The 19,005-nt window shown below is 40.1% G+C and overlaps 1 protein-coding gene across 1 annotated transcript; it reads right to left on the bottom strand.

Moving 5' to 3' along the window:
* Positions 1 to 1,333: 1,333 nt before the first annotated feature.
* On the bottom strand, positions 1,334 to 16,304 carry LOC143725555 (uncharacterized). Its single transcript, XM_077218041.1, has 4 exons — positions 16,019 to 16,304; positions 15,597 to 15,914; positions 9,746 to 10,063; positions 1,334 to 1,763 (listed from the first exon to the last, which is right to left on the bottom strand). Exons 1-3 carry the CDS (start codon positions 16,056 to 16,058, stop codon positions 9,888 to 9,890), a joined length of 534 nt encoding a protein of 177 aa, XP_077074156.1. The 5' UTR covers positions 16,059 to 16,304; the 3' UTR covers positions 1,334 to 1,763; positions 9,746 to 9,887.
* Between the last annotated feature and the right edge of the window lie 2,701 nt (positions 16,305 to 19,005).

Raw genomic sequence — 19,005 nt, 5'->3', positions numbered from 1 at the left:
ACTCAACGATTACTCATCTCAGAGGCTTCTCTCACATTGACATTGTTTATGGACTCAAACAGCAACAAAGACATTTTGTGGTTAATAACATGCTTATTCTGGGAAAATGTTATATACACAAATATAAATATATGTACTTTTCACAATAAATATAGTGAATCATGAAAAGTAAAAATACAAACAAAATACACTTTTTGCTATAAATCCTTCCTTTTTTATTTTATTTTTATTTTCTGTAATACAATTTGCACCTGAACCTACTGTCATATTGTAATTATATATTTTTTGTTGCCATGTTATATTTTTTGTTGCCAAAAAAAAAACCTTGGTTAAACACTGTGATGCAGTTGTTTATAGTATTTTTATGTTCTTAAACTTGTATGTTAGTTAAGGGCAATCAAAAAACAAAAAATCTGTTTATGCGTACACACACACACACACACACACAGTGCGGTGTGAATTGACCTTGAGATTTCGTTTTATGTATGTGGCAGAAAAAAGAGGAAACTGTCACCCAAAAATGAAACTTCTGTCATCCTTTACTCATCCTCAAGTTGTTCCAAACTATGAGTTTATTCTGTTGAACACAAAAGATGATATTTTGAAGAATGTTGATGGACCTCATTGACTTCCATAGTAGGAAAACATACTGTGGAAGTCAGTGGGGTCCATCACCTGTTTGATTACAAACATTCTTCAAAATATCTTCATCAGAAGAAAGAAACTCATACCGGTTATAAAATGGGGGCGGGATCACACACACCAAAACATGCAAAGGAGAATAACTGTAGCAGTGTTTTTCAGAGAAACATGTTGCTTAAATATCTGCAAACATATTATGGTATTTTTATGCTTAAGTATACAGTCAGAAACTTACATACAGCACCTTTAAGTTTTACGTGGAGTGAGAAAGTGACAAAAAATCAGAGCGGTCAGACAGGATTTCCAGAGATGAGACTGGAATAAGATTTAAAACCACATGAAAGTAGCAGGAAACAGATTTTTAAAAATCATATTTAATGTGATTTTTCTTTTTTGTAGTTCACATTTACTTCGGATACTTCAGATTTGGACAGATTTGGACAGTTTGAACAAGTGAATGAAATTAAGTGTTTTAAGACACTCCGGTATCTGTGAGCAGATCTTTAGTATTTTCTCCACAACCGTTCAAGGCGACGGACACACAATCACTGCAACTGGTTCCCAATTCTTTCTTTGGAAAACACGATCTGTAATGAGAACAACAGAAAACTGAGCTTAGAGAAAAACACAATTACAAGACGTCTTGTAAACCAAATCAAATAAAAAGATTCTGAAGTCAAAGCTTAATTTACACATTTCAGCAATGCTCTTTAGTGATACAGAATCCTGAGGGCGACATCTAAACTGTTCTGGGTTCAGCTGCTACTTTTCGTGTTAAAATGTTTGAATTACTCGTAGAGGAAAAATGTATGAGATGTAAGAGGAGCGAAACGCCCCTCATTTTTAAGAGCTGCTCCTAAATTTCCATGTTAGAATAAACTTCTAGACGAAAGATTTTGGTGAATATAGACTCAGATTATTAGAACCGCAGTAATGCTCATATCCATTCATAAAAGAATAAATGTAAGTAATACTTGCCCTCCTGAGTTTGCAGAAGTAAACACCCCCCGAGACGACAATAACTAGAGGAATTAAAGCATAAAGCCACTGTAGTTCAGAGGAGCGGAGAGGTTTTGGGCTGGAGGAGGAGTGTGGAGGAGCTGTGGAGGAAACTGATGCTTCTGGAAGATATAACAGGAACAGAGAGGATCATAAACAACAAACCAACTCTATCACAGATGATACCACAGAAATGTAAATTATCAGACAAGCATTTGATCTTTCCATGAAGTTTGAAGGATCTGTATGTTCGCACAGCATTCAACAAATTAAGCAAGCAATAGTTTTTTTCTTCTTTTCCAAATCATTAAATAAATCATGGAGTTAATGATAAAGTCATGATTATTTACATCATCTGAATGTCATAATTTATAATCGTTTTCAACTGGGGATTTTGCAAAAAAATCATTTGCCTGTTTGGATTCACAGTTTTCAATCATATTACTTTGTCATTTAAATTATTAATATAATTTATTTAAATTAGAACAAGGTCAATTCAAGCTCAAGTAGGAATAACAACTTAATTTTTTACAACTTTATGTACAAAATCATGACTTATTTATATATATATATATATATAGCCTATATTTTCATAATCCTGATTCTGGTACATTACAGGCACACAGACATATTATAGTTTGTGCCCAAGCTGTGCTGATATTATTGACACAAGACCATTTTATGCCACTAAATATATAGGCTAATCATAATATAACAGCATAATAATGCAACCCGATCTCATGAAAGTGCGTATATCTATACAACGAATGTTATTTCTCGTGCCATTTATACGCCAAAAATGGTTTTAGCGTGCATGTGTGTTACGTCCGTAAGGAGCGTTTGTGTGTGTGTGGGGGGGGGGGGGGGGGGGGGGGCGGGGGGGGGGGGGTGTTTTTCCGCTCTATCTGTTTCTCTCACTTTCACTTTTCTTAGGATGTTGCTGATTGGCTATCGTGCTTGTCAGTTAAGACAATGAGTGGCCGCGCCTTGGAAGGCGGGATCGGCAATTAGCGTGATGAGTGACACCCGGTGAAGTGGATACTTAAAGACCATGCTGCTGCAGGCTGGGAGAGAACCTTGCCTTGTCTGTCTTGTGAGAACTTTGTCTGGTCGTATTTTGAGAGAACCTTGTCTTGTTTTGAGAGAACCTTGTACGTTGTTCACATGTATGCTCATTGATCTTTGTTTTGGCTGCGTCCAAAACCTTCTCATTTGTGAGTGTGGCGGTCTACAGAGAAGAAGGGGATGAGTAAGTTTGTCACGTGACGTACATGGTGCACACGTAGGGAAATCGGTCTGTATTAAAAACACTAGTCAGGGAATTGTGCCACCCGCTGTATTTATGTTTTTTAGTTAGTGTAGTTTTAGTTATGACGTCATGGACGTTGAAGACTTTTCTTTTTGGGTTTTCTTTGTATCCTAGTATTAGTTGTTTAATGTGTTAGATAACCATTATGTTTATGTTACTTTCATTACTTTGGCACAATTCAGTTTCCCCTTTTTCCTTTGTGGTTGGTTCTGTTATATCTTTATTCATTATCATATTTATTAAAACTTATTCACTTTATTCAGTGGTCTCTCGTGTTTTCTCACCTCAATCAGTGTTATAGCGTGACGTGTCTGAGATGGTTATATGTGTTCCCCTCCTAAAAGCCCTAGACGGGTATGAGTCATAGGAGGGTCGTAACATAATGGGGGCTCGTCCAGGATCCAACTGAATTAAACAGATAACCAGTTAATGACACTGTCTTCTGTATCACTGTGTGTGTTGAGGATTTGTGCGTGCGGTTCTATTGTCGCTAGGATGTTCATTTTAGAAAGGTTTCTTGATAGTCCTTCGCAAGAGGAATTAGATGGTTGTAAGGATGATTTGTTGAGGATAGCAAGTCATTTTCAGATCTCAGTAAATAAGCAGTCACTTAAGAGAGAGATTAAGTCTGTGATACTTAACCGTTTGGTGGAGTTGAATGTGCTGATATTGCAGGAGAAACAATCAATTGGGATCAGTGTGGAGATGGATGCGTTTGAGGGGAGTGAAAAGGTGAGCGAGGAGGAGGAGCTAACGCCTACGGCGGAGGTTGAGGCTGATGCTAGGGTGAGTTTACCTCCGTTTGAACCATTCTCCCCTTTGTCTGTTGGCTCAAAGAGCGAAACGAGACTTAAAGTCCGTTTGGCTCGTTTGCAGTTTGAATCACAGGAGAAAATACAGGCTCGGCAGGCGGAAATTGATTTGCGATTACAAGTTTGTAAATTCGAGATCGAGGCGGAGAAACAGGTAAAGATGCGACAGCTGGAGCTGGACGCAATGCGAATTGTGGGAGGCTCCGCAGCGCTACCAGATCTCCCTCGTGTTAGTCCCACTGCCACTGTTGATCGTACTCCTTCTGTAGTGTCTTCTCCCACTGTTGCCCCAACGTCTGTTTCGTCCGTAGCAACCAACTCATTCGATGTTAGTAAAAATATTATACTAGTGCCACTTTTTCGTGAAGCTGAGATTGATTCCTATTTTAGTGCTTTTGAGCGCATTGCTATGTCTTTTCGTTGGCCAAAGGATTGCTGGTCTTTGTTATTGCAATGTCGTTTAACGGGTAAAGCGTTAGAGGTGTTCTCTACTCTTTCCTTAGAGGACAGTTTAAACTATGACGCTGTAAAATTAGCAATTTTACGTGCTTACGAATTAGTCCCAGAAGCCTATAGGCAGAAATTTAGAGGCCATAAGAAGAGCTTGTCTCAAACCTTTGTTGAATTTTCAAGAGAGAAGGCTCTTCTCTTTGATAAATGGTGCAGTGCAACTAAGGTTGATGATTTCAATTCCTTAAGGGAATTAATTCTGCTTGAGGAGTTTAAGGGATGTTTATCCGAACGTGTGGTCGTCTATTTGAACGAACAGAAGGTTAATGCGTTAGCGCCAGCTGCTGTTTTAGCAAACGAGTTTATGCTCACTCATAAGGGTGCATTTTTCGTGACACGTAGTGAAAAGAGCGGGACTGGTTTTCCATCTCGAACTCAGAGTGTTCGGGAAAAATCTGGTGTGCCGAATTCGAAAGAGCTAAGGGATTGCTTTTATTGCCATAAACCCGGACATTTGATTGCTGATTGCCCGGTGCTGATGCGTAAACAGCAATCTAGGGACCCGAAAAGTGTTGCGTTCGTAAAGACTGTACCACCGTCAGAACTATCGTGTTGTACTGAGGGCTTTGATGCAAATTATGAACCTTTCGTTATGCCAGGATTTGTTTCGTTGTCTGGAAAGGAAGAGGATCGGAGAGAAATCTCTATTCTCCGAGATACTGGTGCCATGCAATCTATTATGCTGTCTGATGTATTACCGTTCTCTGAAGAATCATATTGTGGCTCAAGTGTGTTGATTCGTGGAATAGAAATGCAAGTAGTGTCTGTGCCTTTGCATAATGTACACTTACGATGTTCTCTACTTTCAGGTGTTGTACGAGTTGGAATTCGGAAATCACTTCCTGTTAAAGGAATAACTCTCATACTGGGAAATTATTTAGCTGGAGGCAAAGTTTTGCCAGTTCTAGAAGTGACTGATGTTCCACAGGTTTGTTTGTTAGGTGATGTTGTCAGTCAGCACCCTGAAGTGTTTTCTTCCTGTGCCATGACTCGTGCTCAGTCAGCTAAAACGGTGGGTGAAGTTGACTTGGCTGATTCACTGATCGGAGATGTGTGGGCAGAGGGTGAGAGAGTTTTAGAGACAAATAAAATTTCTGAAAAGGTTCTTAAGGTGAAGAATTCAGAGAATGTGTTAGAAGGTTTTGTTTCGTTAAATTTACCAGTTACTCGTTCTCAGATTGTGATGGCGCAAAATGATGATTCTTCTTTGAAGAAATGTTTATCAGCTGTGATAAGTTGTGAGGCCGCTAAGAAAAGAAATACTGCATATTTCAGAGACAATGGTTTGCTTATGTGAAAGTGGTGTGCTAATGTTGAGGAGGATCTAGATTGGAACGTGGTATATCAAGTGGTAGTTCCACTCAGATATAGTTCTCATGTTTTGAGTTTAGCACATGAACATTTGTTCTCTGGACATTTAGGGGTAACTAAAACTTACCATCGCATTCTGCAGCATTTTTTTTGGCCTGGACTGAAACGAGATGTGGCTAAGCTTTGTCGTACATGTCATACGTGTCAAATTGCAGGAAAGCCGAATCAGGTTATCTCGCCTGCTCCACTGTCTCCAATTCCAGTTATCGGAGAAGCGTTTGAGGAGGTACTGATTGACTGTGTCGGACCGCTACCGAAAACGAAGGCAGGTAACCAATATCTCTGTACTATTATGTGTAGAGCGACCAGATTTCCTGAAGCTATTCCGTTACGGAAGATTACGGCTCCTGTTGTTCTGAAAGCGTTGATCAAGTTCTTTTCTACGTTTGGACTTCCGAAAGTTGTCCAAACAGATCAAGGGACTAACTTTTTGTCACGAGTTTTTACGCAAACATTGAAGTCTTTGTCTATCGAACATCGTATATCTAGTGCATACCATCCAGAGAGTCCAGGTGCAATTGAAAGATTTCATCAGACTTTGAAAGCCATGCTCCGAAAATTTTGTATGGACACAAGTAAAGATTGGGATGAAGGTATTCCGTTAGTGTTATTTGCGGCGCGAGAAAGTGTGCAAGAATCACTTGGATTTAGTCCAGCCGAGATGGTTTTTGGACATACACTTCGAGGACCATTAAAAGTTCTAAAAGACCAGATGTTAGAGGATAAAACAGAGAAACGAACGAACGTTCTTGATTATGTTAATCGATTCCGAGCGAAGTTACATGGTGCTTGCGACCTTGCGCGCAAGTTTTTGACAAACGCGCAATCAGAGATGAAGGATCGATTTGATAGACATGCTGTGGCACGGTCTTTTCTGCCTAATGATAAAGTGGTAGTATTATTACCGATACCAGGGTCAGCTTTGTCTGCTAAATTTTCGGGTCCGTATAATGTTGTTAAGAAACTTAGTGATACGGATTATGTAATTTGCACTCCTGACAGACGGCGCAAAACGCGTGTTTGCCACATTAACATGCTTAAAGCCTATCAGGAACGTGACGAGTGTGAGCCTGTGAAGCAGGACACTGACAATGTAGTGTTAGTAACGCCACCAGTTTTGTCTGTTGTAGAGGGTGATGCGAATGCTGATGAGGATGGATTGATGTTGAGAAATACTCCGCAACAGTGTAGTAAGTTGGAAAACTCTGCTATACTGTCTAATCTGTCTTCTCATTTGTCTTCTGTACCCAATGAGAAAAGAGGTGATGTGATGGCACTTATCATGTCATTCCCAGCTTTATTTTCTGATGTTCCCTCTCAGACTGGTGTTCTGGAACATGACATTGAAGTTAAAGATGCCAAACCGATAAAGCAACATCCATATCGTGTTAACGAAATTAAGAGATCTGCAATGAAGGTTGAAACTGACTATTTGTTAGAAAATTATTTAGCTCGTCATAGTCATAGTCCATGGAGTTCGCCATGTCTGTTGGTAAAGAAACCTGATGGTTCTTTCCGTTTTTGTACGGACTACCGAAAGGTTAACGCTGTCACCGTACCTGATTGCTATCCATTACCGAGAATGGAGGATTGCGTTGATAGTGTTGGTTCAGCAAAAGTCGTTAGTAAACTTGACCTATTGAAGGGGTACTGGCAAGTGCCATTAACAGCACGCGCGTCTGACATATCTGCTTTTGTAACTCCGGATTCTTTCCTACAGTACCAAGTTATGGCGTTCGGGTTACGAAACGCACCTGCTACGTTCCAGCGGTTGATACAAACTGTTCTTGCTGGCGTTCCGAATTGTAGAGCATATCTGGACGATTTAGTGATCTTTTCCAATGACTGGAATGAACATTTGACTTTGTTACGTACTGTGTTTGAACGGTTGGAACGTGCGTCGTTAACTGTTAACCTCGCGAAATGCGTGTTTGGTCAAGCAACTGTGACTTATTTGGGAAAACGTGTGGGAAATGGAAAAGTAAAGCCAGTGGAAGAGAAAGTGGCGGCTATTACCGTTTTCCCGGTGCCAGTTACAAGGCGAGAGTTGAGGCGTTTTCTGGGTATGATTGGGTATTACCGAAGTTTCTGCAAGAATTTCGCTACCGTGGTAACCCCGCTTACGGATCTCCTCAGCCCTAAGAAAATTTTTGTGTGGACAGATGAATGTCAGGTAGCCTTTGAAAATGCGAAAGCATTAATGTGTACAAACCCTGTTTTGATCGCTCCTCAATTTGAGCGGGCATTCAAGTTAGAGGTTGATGCGAGCGCAGTAGGCGCTGGTGCAGTTCTGATTCAGGAAACGCAGGATGGAGTGGACCATCCAGTGTGTTTTTTTCGCGTAAGTTTAACAAGTATCAAGCAAACTATTCTACCATCGAGAAGGAAACCTTGGCATTGTTACTAGCGTTACAATTCTTCGAAGTTTATCTGGGTTCTTCTAATTTGCCTATTCTTGTGTTTACGGATCACCAACCCCTTGTATTTTTGTCTCGCATGTATAATGCAAACCAACGATTAATGCGTTGGGCTTTGTTCATACAGAATTTTCAGCTGGAGATTCACCATAAGAAGGGATCTGAAAATATCCTCGCAGATACTCTTTCTAGAGCCTGAATCTTAAAAGTGTGGGTATGATGAAGTTTTGGTGTTATTGTTTTATTTAAACGTCGGGTTTAACATCTTAAATGTGGGGGTGTTACGTCCGTAAGGAGCGTTTGTGTGTGTGGGGGGGGGGGAATTGTTTTTCCGCTCTATCTGTTTCTCTCACTTTCACTTTTCTTAGGATGTTGCTGATTGGCTATCGTGCTTGTCAGTTAAGACAATGAGTGGCCGCGCCTTGGAAGGCGGGATCGGCAATTAGCGTGATGAGTGACACCCGGTGAAGTGGATACTTAAAGACCATGCTGCTGCAGGCTGGGAGAGAACCTTGCCTTGTCTGTCTTGTGAGAACTTTGCCTGGTCGTATTTTGAGAGAACCTTGTCTTGTTTTGAGAGAACCTTGTACGTTGTTCACATGTATGCTCATTGATCTTTGTTTTGGCTGCGTCCAAAACCTTCTCATTTGTGAGTGTGGCGGTCTACAGAGAAGAAGGGGATGAGTAAGTTTGTCACGTGACGTACATGGTGCACACGTAGGGAAATCGGTCTGTATTAAAAACACTAGTCAGGGAATTGTGCCACCCGCTGTATTTATGTTTTTTAGTTAGTGTAGTTTTAGTTATGACATCAAGGACGTTGAAGAATTTTCTTTTTGGGTTTTCTTTGTATCCTAGTATTAGTTGTTTAATGTGTTAGATAACCATTATGTTTGTTACTTTCATTACTTTGGCACAATTGAGTTTCCCCTTTTTCCTTTGTGGTTGGTTCTGTTATATCTTTATTCATTATCATATTTATTAAAACTTATTCACTTTATTCAGTGGTCTCTCGTGTTTTCTCACCTCAATCAGTGTTATAGCGTGACGTGTCTGAGATGGTTATATGTGTTCCCCTCCTAAAAGCCATAGACGGGTATGAGTCATAGGAGGGTCGTAACAATATGCTACGCAGTTTTCGCTTGCATATGATACGCACTTTATGGTGTGTAATACGCACACACTACCCACACTAATCCTACCCAAGGGGTTTTCAGTGCGTATAGCATATGCACGCTAAAACCATTTTTGGCGTATAAATGGCACGAGAAATAACTTTCGTGGTATAGATACGCACTTGCATGAGATTGTGTTTAAACTAGGCCTATTTAAAATGCAATCATCATCATCTGTGTTTTTTTAGACCTCAGACTGTGTGCAACAGTTTGAGGTCTCGTCATCTTCAACCCACATGATGTTGTGGTTTTGTGTTTCTATACCGCATTTGTGTTAATTGAAACTACTGAAGTAGAGTTTCTCTTCTTTGTATTCTGATTACACTCTATGATTGAGACTTAAAAGGCAGAAGTGAGTGAAATATGTGGTTATTTGGGTTGTTGAGAAACAATTATAGGTCTGGAAACGGTGTGGCTTTATGCTGTTGTTTCACAGTCATTTCACCATTATCCATTTTACTGTTGCGTTCCTTCCATATCGACCAATCAGAAAAGCGTAACAATACTCACTGTTGACAACAAGTGTAGCGGTCACCTCACACACTTTCTCTCCAGTGTAGACTTCTGCTTTATAGAGTCCTGATCTGGAGATGCTGATATTCTGAATGATTACAGACAAACATCCTTTTCCTAATATCAGTGTAACTCCAGGTTAGGGAGGATCATCATAGACCCAAGGCTTCTGCGCAATAACTACAGCATATTCCTTCTTGTCTTCTTTAAAAATAATCTTCACTTCATCTGCTTTCTCCACTTCATCGATGTCGAAGGATATTGTAGCATTCTGTCCATCGATCGCCTCGATCTTCGACCCAGCAACAACCAGAACTGCAAATCAGAGGTTAGAGGTTAGAGAGGTGTTCTCTACTCTTTCCTTAGAGGACAGTTTAAACTATGACGCTGTAAAATTAGCAATTTTACGTGCTTACGAATTAGTCCCAGAAGCCTATAGGCAGAAATTTAGAGGCCATAAGAAGAGCTTGTCTCAAACCTTTGTTGAATTTTCAAGAGAGAAGGCTCTTCTCTTTGATAAATGGTGCAGTGCAACTAAGGTTGATGATTTCAATTCCTTAAGGGAATTAATTCTGCTTGAGGAGTTTAAGGGATGTTTATCCGAACGTGTGGTCGTCTATTTGAACGAACAGAAGGTTAATGCGTTAGCGCCAGCTGCTGTTTTAGCAAACGAGTTTATGCTCACTCATAAGGGTGCATTTTTCGTGACACGTAGTGAAAAGAGCGGGACTGGTTTTCCATCTCGAACTCAGAGTGTTCGGGAAAAATCTGGTGTGCCGAATTCGAAAGAGCTAAGGGATTGCTTTTATTGCCATAAACCCGGACATTTGATTGCTGATTGCCCGGTGCTGATGCGTAAACAGCAATCTAGGGACCCGAAAAGTGTTGCGTTCGTAAAGACTGTACCACCGTCAGAACTATCGTGTTGTACTGAGGGCTTTGATGCAAATTATGAACCTTTCGTTATGCCAGGATTTGTTTCGTTGTCTGGAAAGGAAGAGGATCGGAGAGAAATCTCTATTCTCCGAGATACTGGTGCCATGCAATCTATTATGCTGTCTGATGTATTACCGTTCTCTGAAGAATCATATTGTGGCTCAAGTGTGTTGATTCGTGGAATAGAAATGCAAGTAGTGTCTGTGCCTTTGCATAATGTACACTTACGATGTTCTCTACTTTCAGGTGTTGTACGAGTTGGAATTCGGAAATCACTTCCTGTTAAAGGAATAACTCTCATACTGGGAAATTATTTAGCTGGAGGCAAAGTTTTGCCAGTTCTAGAAGTGACTGATGTTCCACAGGTTTGTTTGTTAGGTGATGTTGTCAGTCAGCACCCTGAAGTGTTTTCTTCCTGTGCCATGACTCGTGCTCAGTCAGCTAAAACGGTGGGTGAAGTTGACTTGGCTGATTCACTGATCGGAGATGTGTGGGCAGAGGGTGAGAGAGTTTTAGAGACAAATAAAATTTCTGAAAAGGTTCTTAAGGTGAAGAATTCAGAGAATGTGTTAGAAGGTTTTGTTTCGTTAAATTTACCAGTTACTCGTTCTCAGATTGTGATGGCGCAAAATGATGATTCTTCTTTGAAGAAATGTTTATCAGCTGTGATAAGTTGTGAGGCCGCTAAGAAAAGAAATACTGCATATTTCAGAGACAATGGTTTGCTTATGTGAAAGTGGTGTGCTAATGTTGAGGAGGATCTAGATTGGAACGTGGTATATCAAGTGGTAGTTCCACTCAGATATAGTTCTCATGTTTTGAGTTTAGCACATGAACATTTGTTCTCTGGACATTTAGGGGTAACTAAAACTTACCATCGCATTCTGCAGCATTTTTTTTGGCCTGGACTGAAACGAGATGTGGCTAAGCTTTGTCGTACATGTCATACGTGTCAAATTGCAGGAAAGCCGAATCAGGTTATCTCGCCTGCTCCACTGTCTCCAATTCCAGTTATCGGAGAAGCGTTTGAGGAGGTACTGATTGACTGTGTCGGACCGCTACCGAAAACGAAGGCAGGTAACCAATATCTCTGTACTATTATGTGTAGAGCGACCAGATTTCCTGAAGCTATTCCGTTACGGAAGATTACGGCTCCTGTTGTTCTGAAAGCGTTGATCAAGTTCTTTTCTACGTTTGGACTTCCGAAAGTTGTCCAAACAGATCAAGGGACTAACTTTTTGTCACGAGTTTTTACGCAAACATTGAAGTCTTTGTCTATCGAACATCGTATATCTAGTGCATACCATCCAGAGAGTCCAGGTGCAATTGAAAGATTTCATCAGACTTTGAAAGCCATGCTCCGAAAATTTTGTATGGACACAAGTAAAGATTGGGATGAAGGTATTCCGTTAGTGTTATTTGCGGCGCGAGAAAGTGTGCAAGAATCACTTGGATTTAGTCCAGCCGAGATGGTTTTTGGACATACACTTCGAGGACCATTAAAAGTTCTAAAAGACCAGATGTTAGAGGATAAAACAGAGAAACGAACGAACGTTCTTGATTATGTTAATCGATTCCGAGCGAAGTTACATGGTGCTTGCGACCTTGCGCGCAAGTTTTTGACAAACGCGCAATCAGAGATGAAGGATCGATTTGATAGACATGCTGTGGCACGGTCTTTTCTGCCTAATGATAAAGTGGTAGTATTATTACCGATACCAGGGTCAGCTTTGTCTGCTAAATTTTCGGGTCCGTATAATGTTGTTAAGAAACTTAGTGATACGGATTATGTAATTTGCACTCCTGACAGACGGCGCAAAACGCGTGTTTGCCACATTAACATGCTTAAAGCCTATCAGGAACGTGACGAGTGTGAGCCTGTGAAGCAGGACACTGACAATGTAGTGTTAGTAACGCCACCAGTTTTGTCTGTTGTAGAGGGTGATGCGAATGCTGATGAGGATGGATTGATGTTGAGAAATACTCCGCAACAGTGTAGTAAGTTGGAAAACTCTGCTATACTGTCTAATCTGTCTTCTCATTTGTCTTCTGTACCCAATGAGAAAAGAGGTGATGTGATGGCACTTATCATGTCATTCCCAGCTTTATTTTCTGATGTTCCCTCTCAGACTGGTGTTCTGGAACATGACATTGAAGTTAAAGATGCCAAACCGATAAAGCAACATCCATATCGTGTTAACGAAATTAAGAGATCTGCAATGAAGGTTGAAACTGACTATTTGTTAGAAAATTATTTAGCTCGTCATAGTCATAGTCCATGGAGTTCGCCATGTCTGTTGGTAAAGAAACCTGATGGTTCTTTCCGTTTTTGTACGGACTACCGAAAGGTTAACGCTGTCACCGTACCTGATTGCTATCCATTACCGAGAATGGAGGATTGCGTTGATAGTGTTGGTTCAGCAAAAGTCGTTAGTAAACTTGACCTATTGAAGGGGTACTGGCAAGTGCCATTAACAGCACGCGCGTCTGACATATCTGCTTTTGTAACTCCGGATTCTTTCCTACAGTACCAAGTTATGGCGTTCGGGTTACGAAACGCACCTGCTACGTTCCAGCGGTTGATACAAACTGTTCTTGCTGGCGTTCCGAATTGTAGAGCATATCTGGACGATTTAGTGATCTTTTCCAATGACTGGAATGAACATTTGACTTTGTTACGTACTGTGTTTGAACGGTTGGAACGTGCGTCGTTAACTGTTAACCTCGCGAAATGCGTGTTTGGTCAAGCAACTGTGACTTATTTGGGAAAACGTGTGGGAAATGGAAAAGTAAAGCCAGTGGAAGAGAAAGTGGCGGCTATTACCGTTTTCCCGGTGCCAGTTACAAGGCGAGAGTTGAGGCGTTTTCTGGGTATGATTGGGTATTACCGAAGTTTCTGCAAGAATTTCGCTACCGTGGTAACCCCGCTTACGGATCTCCTCAGCCCTAAGAAAATTTTTGTGTGGACAGATGAATGTCAGGTAGCCTTTGAAAATGCGAAAGCATTAATGTGTACAAACCCTGTTTTGATCGCTCCTCAATTTGAGCGGGCATTCAAGTTAGAGGTTGATGCGAGCGCAGTAGGCGCTGGTGCAGTTCTGATTCAGGAAACGCAGGATGGAGTGGACCATCCAGTGTGTTTTTTTCGCGTAAGTTTAACAAGTATCAAGCAAACTATTCTACCATCGAGAAGGAAACCTTGGCATTGTTACTAGCGTTACAATTCTTCGAAGTTTATCTGGGTTCTTCTAATTTGCCTATTCTTGTGTTTACGGATCACCAACCCCTTGTATTTTTGTCTCGCATGTATAATGCAAACCAACGATTAATGCGTTGGGCTTTGTTCATACAGAATTTTCAGCTGGAGATTCACCATAAGAAGGGATCTGAAAATATCCTCGCAGATACTCTTTCTAGAGCCTGAATCTTAAAAGTGTGGGTATGATGAAGTTTTGGTGTTATTGTTTTATTTAAACGTCGGGTTTAACATCTTAAATGTGGGGGTGTTACGTCCGTAAGGAGCGTTTGTGTGTGTGGGGGGGGGGGAATTGTTTTTCCGCTCTATCTGTTTCTCTCACTTTCACTTTTCTTAGGATGTTGCTGATTGGCTATCGTGCTTGTCAGTTAAGACAATGAGTGGCCGCGCCTTGGAAGGCGGGATCGGCAATTAGCGTGATGAGTGACACCCGGTGAAGTGGATACTTAAAGACCATGCTGCTGCAGGCTGGGAGAGAACCTTGCCTTGTCTGTCTTGTGAGAACTTTGCCTGGTCGTATTTTGAGAGAACCTTGTCTTGTTTTGAGAGAACCTTGTACGTTGTTCACATGTATGCTCATTGATCTTTGTTTTGGCTGCGTCCAAAACCTTCTCATTTGTGAGTGTGGCGGTCTACAGAGAAGAAGGGGATGAGTAAGTTTGTCACGTGACGTACATGGTGCACACGTAGGGAAATCGGTCTGTATTAAAAACACTAGTCAGGGAATTGTGCCACCCGCTGTATTTATGTTTTTTAGTTAGTGTAGTTTTAGTTATGACGTCATGGACGTTGAAGACTTTTCTTTTTGGGTTTTCTTTGTATCCTAGTATTAGTTGTTTAATGTGTTAGATAACCATTATGTTTATGTTACTTTCATTACTTTGGCACAATTGAGTTTCCCCTTTTTCCTTTGTGGTTGGTTCTGTTATATCTTTATTCATTATCATATTTATTAAAACTTATTCACTTTATTCAGTGGTCTCTCGTGTTTTCTCACCTCAATCAGTGTTATAGCGTGACGTGTCTGAGATGGTTATATGTGTTCCCCTCCTAAAAGCCATAGACGGGTATGAGTCATAGGAGGGTCGTAACAATATGCTACGCAGTTTTCGCTTGCATATGATACGCACTTTATGGTGTGTAATACGCACACACTACCCACACTAATCCTACCCAAGGGGTTTTCAGTGCGTATAGCATATGCACGCTAAAACCATTTTTGGCGTATAAATGGCACGAGAAATAACTTTCGTGGTATAGATACGCACTTGCATGAGATTGTGTTTAAACTAGGCCTATTTAAAATGCAATCATCATCATCTGTGTTTTTTTAGACCTCAGACTGTGTGCAACAGTTTGAGGTCTCGTCATCTTCAACCCACATGATGTTGTGGTTTTGTGTTTCTATACCGCATTTGTGTTAATTGAAACTACTGAAGTAGAGTTTCTCTTCTTTGTATTCTGATTACACTCTATGATTGAGACTTAAAAGGCAGAAGTGAGTGAAATATGTGGTTATTTGGGTTGTTGAGAAACAATTATAGGTCTGGAAACGGTGTGGCTTTATGCTGTTGTTTCACAGTCATTTCACCATTATCCATTTTACTGTTGCGTTCATTCCATATCAACCAATCAGAAAAGCGTAACAATACTCACTGTTGACAACAAGTGTAGCGGTCACCTCACACACTTTCTCTCCAGTGTAGACTTCTGCTTTATAGAGTCCTGATCTGGAGATGCTGATATTCTGAATGATTACAGACAAACATCCTTTTCCTAATATCAGTGTAACTCCAGGTGAGGGAGGATCATCATAGACCCAAGGCTTCTGCGCAATAACTACAGCATATTCCTTCTTGTCTTCTTTAAAAATAATCTTCACTTCATCTGCTTTCTCCACTTCATCGATGTCGAAGGATATTGTAGCATTCTGTCCATCGATCGCCTCGATCTTCGACCCAGCAACAACCAGAACTGCAAATCAGAACCACTGTATTAGAATAATGAGGAATAAACTGATAGTAGTTTTTTTCCAGTAAACAACAAGAATCAACCAATTAAATAAACAGTCTACTTACCAGAAACAAATGCCAATTTGATAATGACAATGGTTTTCATCTTTAGCACAGGAAAATTAGCTTCGAAATGTGTAACGCAGACATATTCAGTGTTCGTGCCCGAAGGTTTTACCTCTCTATTCTTCTAATAAGATTTGCAGTAGAGTATTGCTGTCCTACACTGGTCATTTGTGTAATCCTGTTGATTGAGTTAAATTTTTGTAAAGTCAAGTTTCATGAAGAAATATCATCTCTCTGTCACACAGCCTCAGCTTCACTAAGCGCTTCATTCAGCAGCATATTCCAGATAAGATAAGAGCTTCACAGGACAAATGGTCTCACTACTGATTGGCCCGTTGCAGCCAATAGGAAGACAAGCTCCGCCCATTTGGCTCTGCACCACTAAAGAGACAGAGCGCATTTAGGCCACGCCCACACCGGTGGCAACACTTGTACTGCTCTAGCATTTGGTTATTTCATGTTATTTCAGGGGGGGGGGGGGGGTTCATTCCACTGCGTAACTTTTCCATTATTTTTTTCTATGAAAACATTCGCTTAAAGAACATGTTTGAGCGTTGCGCGCGCGTCTCGCTCTGCTGTGTTTTTGTTAATGCTCGTAAATTCTGATTCGCCAAGCGCGCACTTACAGTGTTGCCATGTTCACTTAATCTTTGGGCTTGTTATTTTTTCCGTATTAATAGGTGTAGTGACAACTTAGTTCAGTAGGAGTTTGTACATGGTCTTTGTGCCAATGTCATAGTTCTTTGAACGAGGAAAGTCCGCTGTAAATGCAGCTGAAATGCTTCCGCACAGGGGTGGCCACTGGCCAGAGATGCATAAGTCTTCGGATCCAGTCATTGTCTATCGTTGCTCCCTTCCCCAAGTGCGTTCCTGACGGCTAGATGCCACACAAGTGCCCCGCTCCCTGCAAAGGCCCCACTTCAAGCGATAAGATATTGTAAGGCCTATTCAAAGTGAAAGTGAAACTGGTTAAATAGAACTGTCTGTGTTAGTAATCTAACAATTTCACGGTAGATAGCATTGTTTTCTGTTAGTTAGTTAGTTAGTTAGTTAGTTAGTTAGTTAGTTAGTTAGTTGGAGAGTGATCGCCACCCATTGTTTTTCTTTTTATTTAGTCAGCGTTTATTTAAGGCGACGTAGGCCTACGCTGAATATTTCGGGTTTGTTTCTGCATTTTTCTTTTGGTTAGTTCTAGAGGTTTGGGTTACCCAGTAATGGGAGTTATGTTTTGATTATTTCATTAATTTGGCGACACTCTTGTTTTTCTGATTATTCGTTTTCTTTTACATTTATAATGTATTTTGTAACATCTTTATACCTCTTCAATTAAAAACATCTTCCTGTTTGTCTCTGCCGCTTGCCCACATGGCAACAACTGTATCTCACGTAAATCTTGCGCAATCATCCTGTTTACATCTTTAAGTATGTGACAGGTGTTTCTGTGACTCTGAATATTTTTTGTCATTCTGAAACCTTGTGATATGTGGTGCCACAGTGACACTCATGTCCCAAAAAGTATTGCTATACCATGATAATCAATATGTTGTCCCATGGTGAGTCATTTTACCCTGTTGTACCTACACAAAATTTGAGGGTTCCCCCACCTACCAAATCCCACTTTAACCACTGACCATAACCACATATCAAATCTGCAAAACAATACACTAATTCTCAGCATTGACACAGTTTTCAGTTACATAAAACACTTTTTGCAAACCACAACACACAATTCTCCATGTAACACACAAAAATCTAACAGGAAGTATCTTGATTTCCTTTTTTAAACATTCATCACAGCCTCCCCAGCTAAAAGAATTTTGTTATAAGAACGTTCTCCAAATATTCAGTGTTGGTTCTGGGACCGTGAAAAATGTTTTCTTGACGTTAGAGGAACGAGTTTTAAAAGGTATAATGTTCCTCAAACGTTCTTTAAACTGACTTTTCGATTAAAAATTAAACATGATAGTAACGTTGATTTCTAACATTCCAAGAACATAAAAATGTCAAGTTTCCTGAATGTTACTACATGGCAAAAACTCAAGAGTGTTAAAGACACAAGAGTGTTAAAGTGTTAAAATATGAGTGTTAAATTAACACTGAAGAGTGTTAAAGTTAATGTCCTATTGAAGTGATTGATTGAATGAGTGATGATTGAACATTATTGAAGACACCTGATGTTAACAAGCAGAATCACTGAAGAAGAAAAATCACATTTTAGTCACCATTATGAAGATCAGTGTTTGCTTTAGTTGGGCAGTTGACCTTTAAATGTTTAACTTTAGATTTTGTTTGGTTTCTGTATGAGTTATGACAGCCAGAGGAACAAAGAGAAAATGTGATCTGATGGTGTTGGTTATGTTTTAGCATAAACATTATTTTACAATCATTTGACCTGAATCACTGAACTCATTTAGTCCTAATCTCTGACTATAATGTATATTGGTCATTACAGCATCACAGTGATTTAACAGCATAAAATCCATATTTTTCAATATAATCCAAAAGATTTCTTAAAAGTTGTTCTGATCAAGAGTCATTGAAAATGGAATTTTGTTTGGACACACAGACATCAAGAATCAGCTTGTGATTCTCAACAATGGTGACAATAATAAAGCATGTTGCAGTGCATTCTGGGTGCCACCAATCAAAACTCATTCATAGCTCCCATCATGCATTGCAGTATGAATAATTTATGATCTGAATTGTCTTAGTAATTTCCCTTTCCTAATCGAATATTATTTTGTCACCATTGTTGAGATTCATACACTGATTCTATATGTCTGTGTGTAAAGTTTTGAAAAAAAGAAAAAAACTGTAATCAAATTTATCCTTTATAAATTCTGCTACCATCTCTTTTAATTGTCCCCCAATTTCATCTGGTTGATGATAGCAGTTTCCCCACGCCATCTTAATAAATCAAGTTTTTCTTTGCAGAATGCATAAAATAGCAGTTTCAGTCTGTCTCTGTCACTGCAGCATTACAGGTG

Source organism: Siphateles boraxobius, unplaced genomic scaffold, assembly GCF_051911475.1.
Source record: "Siphateles boraxobius isolate OS27281-9 unplaced genomic scaffold, OSU_SipBor_1 77, whole genome shotgun sequence".
Classification (NCBI taxonomy): Eukaryota; Metazoa; Chordata; class Actinopteri; order Cypriniformes; family Leuciscidae; genus Siphateles; species Siphateles boraxobius.
The sequence above is the reverse complement of the archived record's forward strand: the minus strand, read 5'-3'. Positions and strand labels throughout refer to the sequence as shown.

What these genes read in the sequence shown, in the direction of transcription:
- LOC143725555 (XM_077218041.1), bottom strand. Translation starts at nt 16,058, where the DNA reads ATGAAAACCATTGTCATTATCAAATTGGCATTTGTTTCTG. An exon ending in CAAATTGGCATTTGTTTCTG is followed by an intron (nt 15,915 to 16,018) that starts GTAAGTAGACTG and finishes TCTGATTTGCAG; the next exon opens with TTCTGGTTGTTGCTGGGTCG. An exon ending in CGCTACACTTGTTGTCAACA is followed by an intron (nt 10,064 to 15,596) that starts GTGAGTATTGTT and finishes TCTGATTTGCAG; the next exon opens with TTCTGGTTGTTGCTGGGTCG.